This window comes from Populus euphratica, unplaced genomic scaffold (genome assembly GCF_000495115.2).
Source record: "Populus euphratica unplaced genomic scaffold, PopEup_1.0 scaffold15.1, whole genome shotgun sequence".
NCBI lineage: Eukaryota > Viridiplantae > Streptophyta > Magnoliopsida > Malpighiales > Salicaceae > Populus > Populus euphratica.
Window position 1 is genome coordinate 1,034,367 of NW_011499874.1, and position 13,028 is coordinate 1,047,394.

General features: G+C 33.2%; 1 protein-coding gene across 4 annotated transcripts; it reads right to left on the minus strand.

Annotated features, from left to right (window-relative positions):
- Positions 1–140: 140 nt before the first annotated feature.
- On the minus strand, positions 141–10,096 carry LOC105128016 (transcriptional corepressor LEUNIG-like). 4 transcript variants are annotated; one of them, XM_011029505.1, is made up of 17 exons: positions 9,891–10,096; positions 9,620–9,693; positions 9,441–9,538; positions 8,971–9,092; positions 8,244–8,497; positions 7,916–7,949; positions 7,763–7,832; positions 7,121–7,320; positions 6,069–6,143; positions 5,865–5,918; positions 5,549–5,699; positions 4,391–4,500; positions 4,135–4,284; positions 2,962–3,117; positions 1,759–1,875; positions 1,464–1,661; positions 141–829 (listed from the first exon to the last, which is right to left on the minus strand). In XM_011029505.1, exons 2-17 carry the CDS (start codon positions 9,655–9,657, stop codon positions 683–685), a joined length of 1,974 nt encoding a protein of 657 aa, XP_011027807.1. In that variant the 5' UTR covers positions 9,658–9,693; positions 9,891–10,096; the 3' UTR covers positions 141–682. The 4 variants fall into 4 exon arrangements, with proteins under 4 accessions (XP_011027807.1, XP_011027809.1, XP_011027808.1 ...); XM_011029507.1 differs by having other exon boundaries at positions 8,977–9,092; positions 9,620–9,698; XM_011029506.1 differs by having other exon boundaries at positions 7,121–7,323; positions 7,766–7,832; positions 9,620–9,698.
- Between the last annotated feature and the right edge of the window lie 2,932 nt (positions 10,097–13,028).

The window sequence follows — 13,028 nt, forward strand, 5'->3', positions numbered from 1 at the left end:
TTGTGGATAAAACGGTGGGCATTGAAACTGTGGAGGCGGGGCTACAACAAATACGCATGCCTTCTAAAATGATTGATGGTGAGTTTAGATTAGGACTGCCATGATTATGTATTTCTGCTTCTGCAGTGCTGTTCCAAGAATCAAAGAAACGGTCTTACATAGTTATAAAATGACAATTCTGCAGCAACTGTATTACCGTGCAAGGAAAACGACATGAAACTGCACCCAATATCACAGCTGGGAATTCCGATCAGTTTGATACTCTCAAAAAATGTAAGACTCAATCATCGAGCTTTTTCACAACAAAATTAAAAGTAAGGTTCGGTTGAACTACCAGGAGAAGACTGATAGTATAGTAGATTGAAAGCTCAAATTCTCCCTTGGTAAAGATAATGCAGGCGGTATCTGCAATATACCAAGAGCAAAATTTTCTGAAATTTTTTCCATGACACCTACGTTTGAATACTTGACGAATATTTGGGCCGAAGAAGAAGAGGAGGTATTTTGTTCAGCCAGGGTGCTTGCTCTTGACAATTGGACTCTGCTAGCAATGCATGCCTCTGCATAAAACCGTTGAAGGCACTGTGAATCTATCTATTTAGAAGATGAACCTAATTTAGAAACCTCCACAGGTGGATAGTTGCGCACGCAGAGACATGCTGGCATTCATGACGCTATTGTCTTATTTCCATAGCTTAACACAATGGTCATGACTAGCTGATGCAATCATTTCATTCTCCACTGAATCTGCAAGCGCCGCAATTAATCCACCATGTGCTGGGATTGACCATGATTTGCCTCCATCAGCTGGACTCCAAAATTCAAGGACCTGTTAACAAACTCAAGCCATAAAATCTCATCAGAGGACCTGCAACATAGAAGATCACAACAAAAAACCGAGACGCGAGTGATTCAATTATTGTTAAAAACAGCATCTACTGTGTAGAACTGCGCGAGGTTTTACTAAATAAGAGGCTGAGGTCCTTTATTGGATGTGCCTGATCTAATACATCATATATGGTTAAAGATCCCTTTGCAGGGTGCTGATATTGTAGGACCCAGAAATAGTCGAGAGAAAGTTTTTCATTGCCAAGTGAACATTCCAAAGAGAAACTTAATGGTGCATGTAAAAATAAACCTAAAAAAGAATAACCTCGATTTTAGTATTTTGAAGACAATTTTTGCATAGAAAACTCTAAATACGGAAAGAACACCCTCAATGAAGTGCATATTCAGATCCAAGTAAAAATGATTCCTTCACGTGGTTTATTTCATAGCTGTCGAGTGAAGAAATCTATATTTAAATCATTTATATATTTCGCGTTGAATATATGGAATATAGGCAGCAACAGCAAGCCTATCCCACTGGAGTGCAAAATGCAACCTCTCGGACAAAGAAGGGATAAGGTATAACTGCCAACTCACTCCAGATTACAAGCAGTATTCTTGGAAAAGTTGCTTACCTGGTATCCACCAATGATCAGAAGCACTGAATATCCAGGATGAAATGCGCATGATTGGAACTTGTTGCCATTTGAATGCAATTTGCCTAAGCATTTTCCATCAACCAGTGACCACACTCGCGCACTGTCCTCACTGACAGATGCAATACACTTTCCACTTGTATCCCAGCAAATAGAAAGGACTTCTTTGGAATGTCCCTTTCCAGACAAAAAAAATTCAATCAGGAAATGGTTCTCAGACGTGGTGCAGATACGATTAGCATCCTACTTAAGTAATTGAACGTTTAAATATTACCTTCAAGTTCCACACGAGGTTGCCAACCTCAACATCAATTACATTGATACTGTTTCCTGTGGATGTAGCCATTAATTTGCCAATCGTTGGCTGGAATCTGACCTGTCTTGTAGCTCCCTGCAGTAATAGGGAAGAGAGGAAGGTTAGGTTTGACAAAATTTCAGCAGAACCTTGACAACCAAACATATTCTTTCCATCAAAAGATTACACTTTACTACATAGTTGTTTTGAATCAAGGAATTTTGCAGGACATATTATCATGAAACTTGCTTGCTAACTAAATAAGCTGTGAGTGTGACAGTGCAATTCATTTATAGTGTATGCACTGGTGTTCTCTTCTCAGTAATGGAACTTCATATGACAACCTGATTATATATGCAAATATAGTGGCATGCTATAACACTGACATCTAACACTGCACTGAACGTCACACAATTCTTTATGTTGAGGTACAAGGCCAAAAACACATCTGCCAATAGGATACTTAGTTACAGCATCCAGTAAACAACGATACTACAGATGTTATTTATGCAAAAAGTTAGGAGTCTTCAAAAAAACTCAAATTTTACTCATAACAATAACATAGATTTCATTGAAAAGATTGAAGGCCTACAGATGTTATTTATGCAAAAAGTTAGTAGTCTTCAAAAAAACTCAACTTTTACTCTACTTTTTCTTCTTAAAGGACTGGAGTCTAAGTTAGCCAGTTTAAGCATGGGCGGCAAGAGCAAGAGACAGCGCTGGGATAAAGCCAGTTGTTGGAGGCTACGCACCTTGAGTTTTTAGATCCAGGGGGAGTTTCTAAATTTGAAATCTTTTTTGCCTAAGTTTTTTCCAGCAATCTCTAGGTCTTTCCCCCAGGAAGTGAAATTGGCATACTCTTGTCAAGCATAACAATAACATAGATTTCATTGAAAAGCTTGAAGGCGCAAGTGAGAGTTCAATATTTTAGTGCTAAGAGTGACATAAAGAAAGAAGACGACATTCATAGTTACTCGCACGTAAAAGCGAGTTTTCCTTTTATTTAAAGGAAAGTCAGCTATTTTTTTTTTCTCGGGGCCGTCACTTATTCTGTTCAGGGGGACTGAGCACTTGAATGAAAATAAATATTAAACCCAAAAACTAGTCATCTCAAATACTAGTCTATTGTACTGCTAGATGGATACTACTAAATGCTATTGAGTGTCAGGATCAAGATCAGACCTTAGAGACACGCATGCATGCACGCTTGTTGACATTCCATAAACGGATCTCATCATTACCATCACATGAGCTAAGAAGATCTACCTTTCTTGGGTGAAAGTCTAATGACATCACTTGTTCTGCGTGACCAAGTAGCTTGAACAGTGATATGCTTGGCTGCATTGCAAATGAAAGAGGATGTCAGTATTCATGAAACATGTTATTCAAGTTACAAAAGCTTTATTATTCACAAATTAATACCAAGAGTGAATCAAACTGTAAGTATTTAAGAAAGGTAGTCCTGAGTCTGAAACAGTAAAGAAGATGGGTCATGGTGGGTTTAGAAACAGAGCAACGAGACACCTTGTCCAGTTCCAAGTAAGAGTACCAACTTTACTCATGAGAAGTAAAAGAACAAATATAGCCAGATAGTACTGAATGATTTTGTTGAATGGAGTGAAGCAAAATTTTTTCTAATATCTCAATCTCCATTTCCTTTTTACCTATTGCTTTGGTTTATAATAACAGAAATGCATGACAGATAAGTCAAGTTTCACTTGGGATCTTTTTCTCTAGAAATTAAGATGGAGTGAGTTTAGTAGAATTATATGAAGAGGGAAATTCCTTAGTTTCAGGTCTAATCACTTCAAAACTAGCGTCAAGCCTCCTTTCCAGAAAAAAGACCAGTTGTGAAATCTTATTTCTATTTACTACTTTTTCTTCAGTATAGAATTGCCAATCTCTTGGACAACAAACATGCTAAAGCAAGATCACATATCAATTAGTGAACACAATAAATATGTTTTCTGTAGGAACATCAACTTAGATACTGTGGAGTATATAAATGTGGCTTAAATCTTTTAAATTTTAACATGAAGAAATTCAATCAATTTGCGAATTTTCCAACAATGGTACGAGTATGCTGGACAAGAATAGCAATGGTGAGTGTTTTGTATTGAATTTCACGGTGTTGGCATCAATAAACCAAAAGGAAGATAAAATGTCTGCTAGGACAGGAAAAAAGGAACTAGGACAATAAACAAGAAAAGAGGGATTAGAAGTGACAAAGTATATCTTGTTGCTCATAAAATTTGAGAATGTACTGATTTTCTAAAGGAGAAACCATAAGGTATTAATTTAAGTTAGCAAGTAGACGAACAGTATCCAAGGAAAGTGGCGGTAAGTATTCCATACTTTGGCTGCATCCCATATTCGCACAGTTTTATCAAATGAAGCAGTGGCAAATATGCTTGAACTTGGTCTAAACCGAACATCTGTAACTAGAAGAGAATGTTCTTCGGAAGAATTACTGGCTTGAAAGTCTTCCATATTCCAAATGGAAACCTGCCAACAGAAAATGGGAAAACTCAAAATTTATTGAAAGTTGAAACGATGTCAATGCTAAGAGAAATCTAAACATAAACTTCAAAGATTGATAACTTCCAACTACCTTCTTATCGTGTCCAGAACTAGCTAGCATCTTCCCATCAGATGAAAAATGGCAGCACAACACCTTGCTTTTGCTTGAGCTGAGGCAACCAATCTCTTCAAAAGTGAAGCCTACAATTTGAAGCCAAATGTATTGGAACATAGTCATTTACTTACCCAGTAATCACACTGAAACAGTCGCAGCTTCCATATGTTGTACATTTTTACAACTGCCAGCTGAACTTTCAATAGAATGAGAATGTCTGTGTAACCACTTTATGTATTAGTAACATGTAATGAAATGACAAATTCCATGGTTAGCTCCGCTTTTCACATCCAGAGAATATGTGCAAGTTCATGAACTTCGAATTTAAATTTCAAAAAGGCTAGAGGTTCATATGAAATTCAGACCAACACTTGCAGGCACAAATTAAATAATGATAGAATCAAGCTCCAAAGCGATGCTTTTCCTATTCAACCTTGTTTCTTTTGAGTAAATTATTGTTTAGTCCCTTTAGCACAACAATTAGTTAGTCCCTTCGGTTTAAAAAATCCAATACCACAGTAAGTTCTTAATTTCATTTATAACTTAGCCCCTCCGTTAAGTGTCCATTAATAAAGTGCTGAGCTGTCACCAATTCAGTTATTTTTCTTCTTAAAAAAACCCTTTTGGCTATATATTAATTAAAGAAACCTAGGAGTAGTTTGGTCATTTTCTAAAAAATACTAATGGAGTTTTTAAATAATTAATGGTCATAGACAGTCAAGGGAATAAGTTATGGTTTCTAAACCAGAAGGACTAAGTTACTATATTTCTGAAAACACAGGGTCTAATTTATCACTTACTATATTTATTTTAAATTCAACTTTCTTCATATTACGTTCTTCAGGGAACTTAATACATGAAAGAAGCTACAACACATTTGAGTTTTTACAATATTTTCATTAGATAATTGCATTATGAAATTAATGGGAAGGAACAACGAATCTTTGTCGCTGAAGAGTTTAATTTAGCCAATGCATAAAGGTAAAATCAAGAACAAATAGCTCACAGTTATGGCTACATGTATAGGATTTTACTCTCCATACATCATCTACGTTTTCTACGAAAAGATTAACTTGGGGCAGAAGTAAAATCTGATGGACATCACTTACGAGGTTCATCTGCCAAGAGATATACCTTTATGATCATTTTCACTGCAAGCTGTAGAACGTCGCTTTAAAGTACTAAAAGGAGTTCCTATACCATCACCATGGTCATCATCAGTGGATAAAAAGGATTCAATTACATTTTCATTCGCAGGTTTATCTTCCTCAGCATTGGCAAAATCCTGTGAAAACCCATTCCATGAAGAAAGTTATAATCGGAACAAAGATTTCATGCTGGCACAAATAAAAATGATATTATCTCTCTATCAAATCCTGAAATCATTTCCATGATAGAAGAGATCCAATGGAAAAGGTCACTGCTTCTGTTTCTAAGGTGTATGACGTACCGAAGTTTGTTCTTCAGCTCTTGAATATGGCAATCTCTTTCTCTTTCTGTCATTCTGATACAAAGCTGGGAATGTTAGAAGAAAGTTTAACATAAAGGAAAAAAAAAAGTTATTGATAAAAAGAACCGTGCCTTCACTAAAAGTTTAACGTAGAATTAATATCTAGTTGCCTAAGAATATGAATGGCGTAATGGGAATTAGTACCTCCGTCAACTGCTGCTCTAAACACTGAGCGAGTTGGTTTTGCTTCTCTTGAGTTTGTTTCATTTGGATCCTCATCTAGCTCAATCGCAGATAAATATCAGAATGGGAGAAAAGTATGAAACTTCGATAAAATGGAATGATGTAACCCCTCGCAGTCCAAATCTTTTATCCATGAAGATTTACTCAGGGCCAATCAAAAGGTCCTAGTTAATGTTTGTGGTCAACTGCAAAATCACCTCTTCTAATAAAAATTCGAGACTAAGTTTCAGCAACATGAACTGTAATTGGGCATTTTGTTCCATCAAAACCTAAACCAGTTTACTCCATGACCTTTTTTCCTCGCAAACGTACAACACTGTTACATATTTATACAGAGCTTCTACTATCCATTTCGAACAAAAGGAAATTTATTCATAACAATTTCTTCCTGTATAAAAAAAGGTCACATTTGGTCTAAAAAATAAAGAAATTCATGTAGTAGAGAGGATGCTTCTAAGCTGTTATTGTGAAAGTTTCAGCATATCTTATCTGTCTCCAATTTTTTCATTCATGAACACTAGTAAGGAGACATATAATTAGTCTCAGTTGATTTTTTGATGCCCTTTATGCTGCCCATTATTGGGAACAAGACAATTTTGAGTCATCTTGTCAATCAAATTGAGCTCACTAGCTTTACCACAATTAGTAGTTCTATCCTAATCCGTACAATTTGTCCACAATGACTTTCTAAGGTGCTGTGAATAATTCAATGTCATCTCATTATGAGTATTTATTCATTTATACATACGAATTATGGTTTCTACCCCTAGTTATATAAATTATACACTGCGACATTTTATATATAACAGTATACATCTGGAAGCTTTTGTTGTAACATAGAAGCTTGTGTTGTAGTCTTGTAGACCAACTTTAGATGGAATGCGAAATCTTAACATGAAAGATCCAAAGTAGTTCACATATAAAGATAAATAACACAAGAAAGTTACACTATAGGCATGATGCCTTTACTATTTAAAGGAACAAACCAGATGAACCCTATTATTTTCACTAACCTGTGCATCTTTCATATTCAAATCACTCTTTGGAAGGATCAGACTTTGACCTTGAAAATTGGTAGGGCTACTAGGAGAAGAAAATTTCAGGTTTTTAGATGTATGAGACAAAGCTTGAACCAGTAGACTTGATTGATATTGCTGCGTCAATAAAGGAAACGTCTGCTGATGATTAGGTGAAAGCCATCCGTCACCCATCCCTGCAAATGTAAAAGAGAGGAATTACATGTCAAGTAGAAAATTACCATGCCAGTGAATATTATGGTTGTCATTTTTAAGTTCGTAGAACTATATCTCTTCTAGCCATGTCCTTGCATACGAAACCAAAACTCAAAGTGTGCAACTCTGGTGATTTAATTGAACTCTATTCATGTATCATTTGTAACTAATTGAACCATGAGATCATTAGATATGTCAAGATAATCAAACAAGCAATATTTGTACAGTAGAAACTATGAGGTATTTTTCCTCCTTTATGGTTGAAAATGAAATGCTTCATTGTCAAAGAAATTATACAAACAGGAGGTAATTGTAATAACTCATCCATTCTTAGCTATATCAAACCTAAAACATGAGGTGACCTCCTGGATTTTCCAGAGAACAAAATATCTGCACAACGTAATCTAGTTATTGGGAATCTACCTCTTTGTGCACCGTTCGGGTTAATTCTTGAAGGACCAGCTCCGCCAATACTGATGCCATCTCTATTGTCCTGCCCATGAGAGAAGTGTCTATATTTCATTTACACTTTTATCCATATATATTCATATTAGGAACTTACAAGCTAGACCATACCCTTAGAAGTTGTTGAGCCTGCAGCGGCAAGTAGCTGAAATACATGATAGAAAGTTAAAAAGAAAAAGAAGTGCAATTCACCCTCTACTATAATACAATCTCAAATTATAGTGATCTATCATGCATTTCTCTTAAGGGTTTACGAAATTAGAAACAGAGCGTAAATCTGATAGCATGATTCACAACACTCCATTCCACAGTCAAGCAATTTCATTATAAACTGTTCCCTTACACCCAAAAGTCGAGCTGTTCTTAGGCACAAGAAGTGGAACCATGGAAAGAAGCCGAAACCAATTAAGTGAAGCATAGTATTAACGTGAAAAAATACCTTAAGATCGCTGAAGCCGAATTTGACAGATTCAATTTATTAACATCAAATGCCTGTAATTGTGGATCATAATTTCTAACAGGATGAAACTGTTCCTCAAACATTCTTGTAGCAATCAAAGAGGCACCTGGTTGCCGCAAGATCATATCAAAGTCACTACCAGAAGGGGATTGTCCATGCCTCTGCAGATTTATAGCAAACTGTGGCACAATTTGACACGCATTTCTTTTCTCATTCTGTGACGTTTGTTCATCCTGAAAAGAAAACAAAACGAATGTCTTAAACCATCTTGTTGTAAAAAAAATAAAGCAATTATTGATGAATAACAGAAAAGAAATTAAAAATAATACAAAACAATCATAATATCTCTATATTCATATTTATAGTAGTGAAGAGTTTTTTATTTTCACTATATTAAAATAGAGTGATATAATATATATTTATATTAAACTCTAAAGTCTAAACCACCCAAAAAATTCTAGTCGTCCAAGAAGTATTAATAATTTTTATGTAATATCTCTTTATTTTGCATAATACCTCTTATGCAAGAGTGTTGCTCCTGCACCCCAACCTCTTAATCATTCCCACCAACAAAATGAAAATTAAATTCCAAAGAAACAAATATCATCATTCCGCTCCACTCCACTCTGACATCTGCTAATTACCCAGCTACAGCGCATCTTAAAATGAACAAGGTAGGGTCTGAAAAAGTTATCATTCAACAAACCATTACATTAACAGGGGCTTTTCCTTTGACATTCTGACCCTTTCTACATTGCCTATAGACATATACATCATAGAACATTGTCCACCAATCATACAGAAACCCTTGGGCTGAATCGTTGATTTCTGAAAACAAGAAACAAAACATTAATTCATCTTAATTACCAAGTAAGAATTAAAGTAATCGATTCCAATATCCTACAAGCTGGGCACATTCAATAAATAAATATATCCCTTTTCTTTAACCTTTTTAAAGAAACATAAAACAACAATAAAAGTTGAGAAAATATAATCAAAATCAAAAGTGCATATCAATTACTAGTACTTAACGTGTTATGACAAGACATTCATCAACAAACAAGCGGATTAAAATATCCCAACAAGCAAAAAAGTTAAGAACGCCCAAAAAGAAATAAAGAAGGAAGAAAGACAGTAAAAGAAGAGTGAGTAAGCGAGAAAGAACAAGACACATACCAACAGGTTTTGCAGCAACATTGGCCTGTTCCCTGAAAATTGCAGCAGTTTTATGCAACTTCCTTTTGATAAAGTAATCATGCAAGTACTGGTCAAGCCTATAACAACCCAAAACATCAAGTAAAGAGTGCACTACACGCTAAAAAAGAAGAAAATAAGTAGAGTAAATTAGTACTAACATCTGTTGATCATCCCAGCCTTCAAAAGGAGAAGCCATGTTGATTGATCAGCTTCCACAATCAGCAATGACCACCTTCACTTCAACAACACAAGCAAAAAAAATCAAAACAATAACACACACACACATATAAAAATAATGGGTTTTTTTTTCTTTCTTTCTCATGTATGACTTTATAGCTAGGACTGATAAAAAGAATAAGACCCATCTCGGGATTAAAACCAACATGGATTTTACGACAGGAAAAGCATGTAGAGAGAAAATGGTGATACCAGAGGTAAAGGTAGGTAGGTAGCTAGCTAGCTAGAAAAGCAGGGGAGGACTGACAGTGCCATGCAAAGCAGAATCAAAACGAGACTAACAAACTGCTTTGGCTTTTTGTATCCTAAAATATACACACAAAAAAGGCATGAAGAAAATGAAAAAGACCCGTAACAACAATGGATGGACATATCCTATAGAAAATGGCGCAGGAAGGAATGGCTGAGGCTGGCTGGTTACATCCTAAAATGGTCGCTAAGATTTATACAAGCCTATTATTGTACGGGAACATTGGGTATTGTGCTGGCTTATTTTGTCAATTATCCAATTGAATCTTGCCATGTCATCAATTTTGAGAGGACATTTTTTGGGATTTGGTTGAGGTAGGTTTTTCTTTCTTTTTTACTTTCTATCGTGCATCTTTAAAATGAAGATTTTTTTTTTAGAATTAGCATATTTTTAAAATAAATTTGACAAACTAACAATGAATTAGATTTTAAAAAAATTGCATAAGCATTTTCTATATATGGTTTTTTTTTTAAATATGGCAGGTGAGAACTGTGATTTTTTTCAAGTTATGATATTTTCCAAAATAAAATTCTGTTGGTTCTATTTTTTCAAAAGCTTTTTTGGTTAATTTAGAAAAATACCCAAAAATAAAACTATACTTATTGAATAAGTAAACTTGTCTTGGATATTAAAAATATTTGGGATTTAAATAGGATGTAGTTAGTTAACTAGTACTTTGGAGTGTGTTTTTTAACCCAAAAAAAAATTAAACTCAAGAAAAACCTATGTATTGCTACTTTTTTTTTAAATAGATTTTAATTAGAAATTTAAATAAATTAATCAAATTTGTAATACAAGTCATACATGTTATCAAATTCAATAATTTTTTTATTTTAGAGTTTTCGTATCTAATATGTGCATACGACAATGAAGCATAAAGGTTTTTTTGTATGAAATATGTTTTTCAAAGAAGAAGAAAAAAACATGATAGGCATGCATGACTATGATAGCAAAAGTGAATTATTGATAAAAACTAGTAAAATTATATTTTAGTAGTTTAAAGTTAAATAAAATCAATATATCATCAATAACAAAGTGTAAAATTATATTTTTTTAAATCAGGGGACAAAAAATATATTAAACAAAACAATAACTAATAACTTTGATGTTATAGCTTAGCCTATCAAACCTCCAGTCAATGTTATGGACTCAATTAGGTTTAATATTTTATTTTTTTATAAATTTATATTTATCTTACATATAAAATTAAAATAAAAACAAAAAAAGTAAAAAAAAAAAAATCCAATCACACTACCTTATGGCCCAACACTCTTAGGCCTTTCAAAAGAAGAGCCTAGGAGCATGTGCATGAACATTTTTTACTCATTTAAAAGGATAGATAACTTATTATCTACCCTTATTTTTTCTTTAAAAATATATAGACAATATGTCGCCTCATATGATACATGACATGTCATTTATCAGCCAGATTACTATCACTACTATGGTGACAAAAAAAAAATAAGATATGGGGTTTTTTTATCAAGAAATTCATTTTCAGCCCTTTTTAACTCAAGAATAACCTACAAACACTCTTAGAATATTTACAAACTAATTTATTAACCTAATAAACCTAAAAACAGTTCAAATCACAAAATGTAATCGAATAAAATTTTTGACCCTCGACTTATATATGTTTTTTAAGTAATATTGAGATTCAAAACAATCACTATAAGATTCTCATCACCAAATAGAACTTGTCGACACCAATCTAAACTATTTTAATGGTCAGAATAGGTATCAACGATGACTTTCTCCTTCTATGCTAGAATTCAACAACTCTCTAGGTGTCAATGATGACTCTCTTCTTCTAAGTAAGAATTCGGCAACTCTTTGACACCAATCTAAACTATTTTAATGGTCATAATAGGTATCAACAATGACTCTCTTCTTCTATGCTAGAATTCAACAACTCTCTATCTCTCTCATCAAACAAATCAAGGATTGAAAAATAAAAAAAAAATAAAGTTGTGCATTGAAATTGAGCTTTTAACAACTAAAATGATTGATTACATATCATTTAAAAAAGAAAAGGGACTAAAATGGATTTTTTGCATAAAATTCAAAGTTTCCACCTATTTTCCTTCTTCTTTTTTTACTTTGATCCTTTGTCTTTTAATTTAATCATTTCTTTAAAAAAAAAACAATTGGACACTAATTTGAGCTCAGAAGGGTTCAATTATGCAAAAACAAAGTTCAAGGATCGGACTCAATTAAAAATTTAGAAAAAAAAACTAACTATTCTAATCCAAGGTGTTTTGTGAAAAAATGCAAATTGTACATTGAAGAAGAAAAAACACATCAAGACTTAGTTTTTTTTCTTAAAGCCCATTGGTCTATACTATCTATTCTAATCCAATGTGTTTTGTGAAAGAGTACAAAATATACATTGAATAAGAAAAACACATCAAGACTTATTATTTTTACTAGCTTATTGGCCTATGCTATGTTGATGGTTGAAGTAAAAAAAAAAAATCAAACAAGAAACAATCTAGATATTACTAACATGTCTTTTTCTTTAAAAAAATGATTTTAACCATGAATTTAAAGTTAAACTAGTGGATATAAGATGACATTTTTATTTAATATGGAAACACATTAAATCAACTTATGTTATTTTGGGTCAACATGTAAAAGTTACGAGGATAATTTTTTTTTAAAAGAAAACAAGAAGTCGATTCTTGAATTAAGTTAATGTTAAAAGATCAAATTAAAAAAAAAACTTAATTCTTTTTTTTTAAAAACAAGCGAACTTGAATCAACCAACCAAATTCTTGATGCAGCAACCACTTTTTATTTTTTAAATATATTTATATTTGTTAAAATGTTGAATATCTCCTCATTCAAAATGATTATAATTAAAAAAATCATAATAAAAAAAAAACCTATGAACATCAATTTTATTTTTTAGCTTTTAAGAGCAATATATCATTTGATTGTATAATCAAAGTGTTAAAAAACTGAAAAGTCTTTAGACCCCAACTTTAATATTTTTATGAATATAATAATGATAAATAAATACCATAAAAAAATCATCTTACCTCTAATTAGATGATTTCTTTAAAAACAACAAAATAATC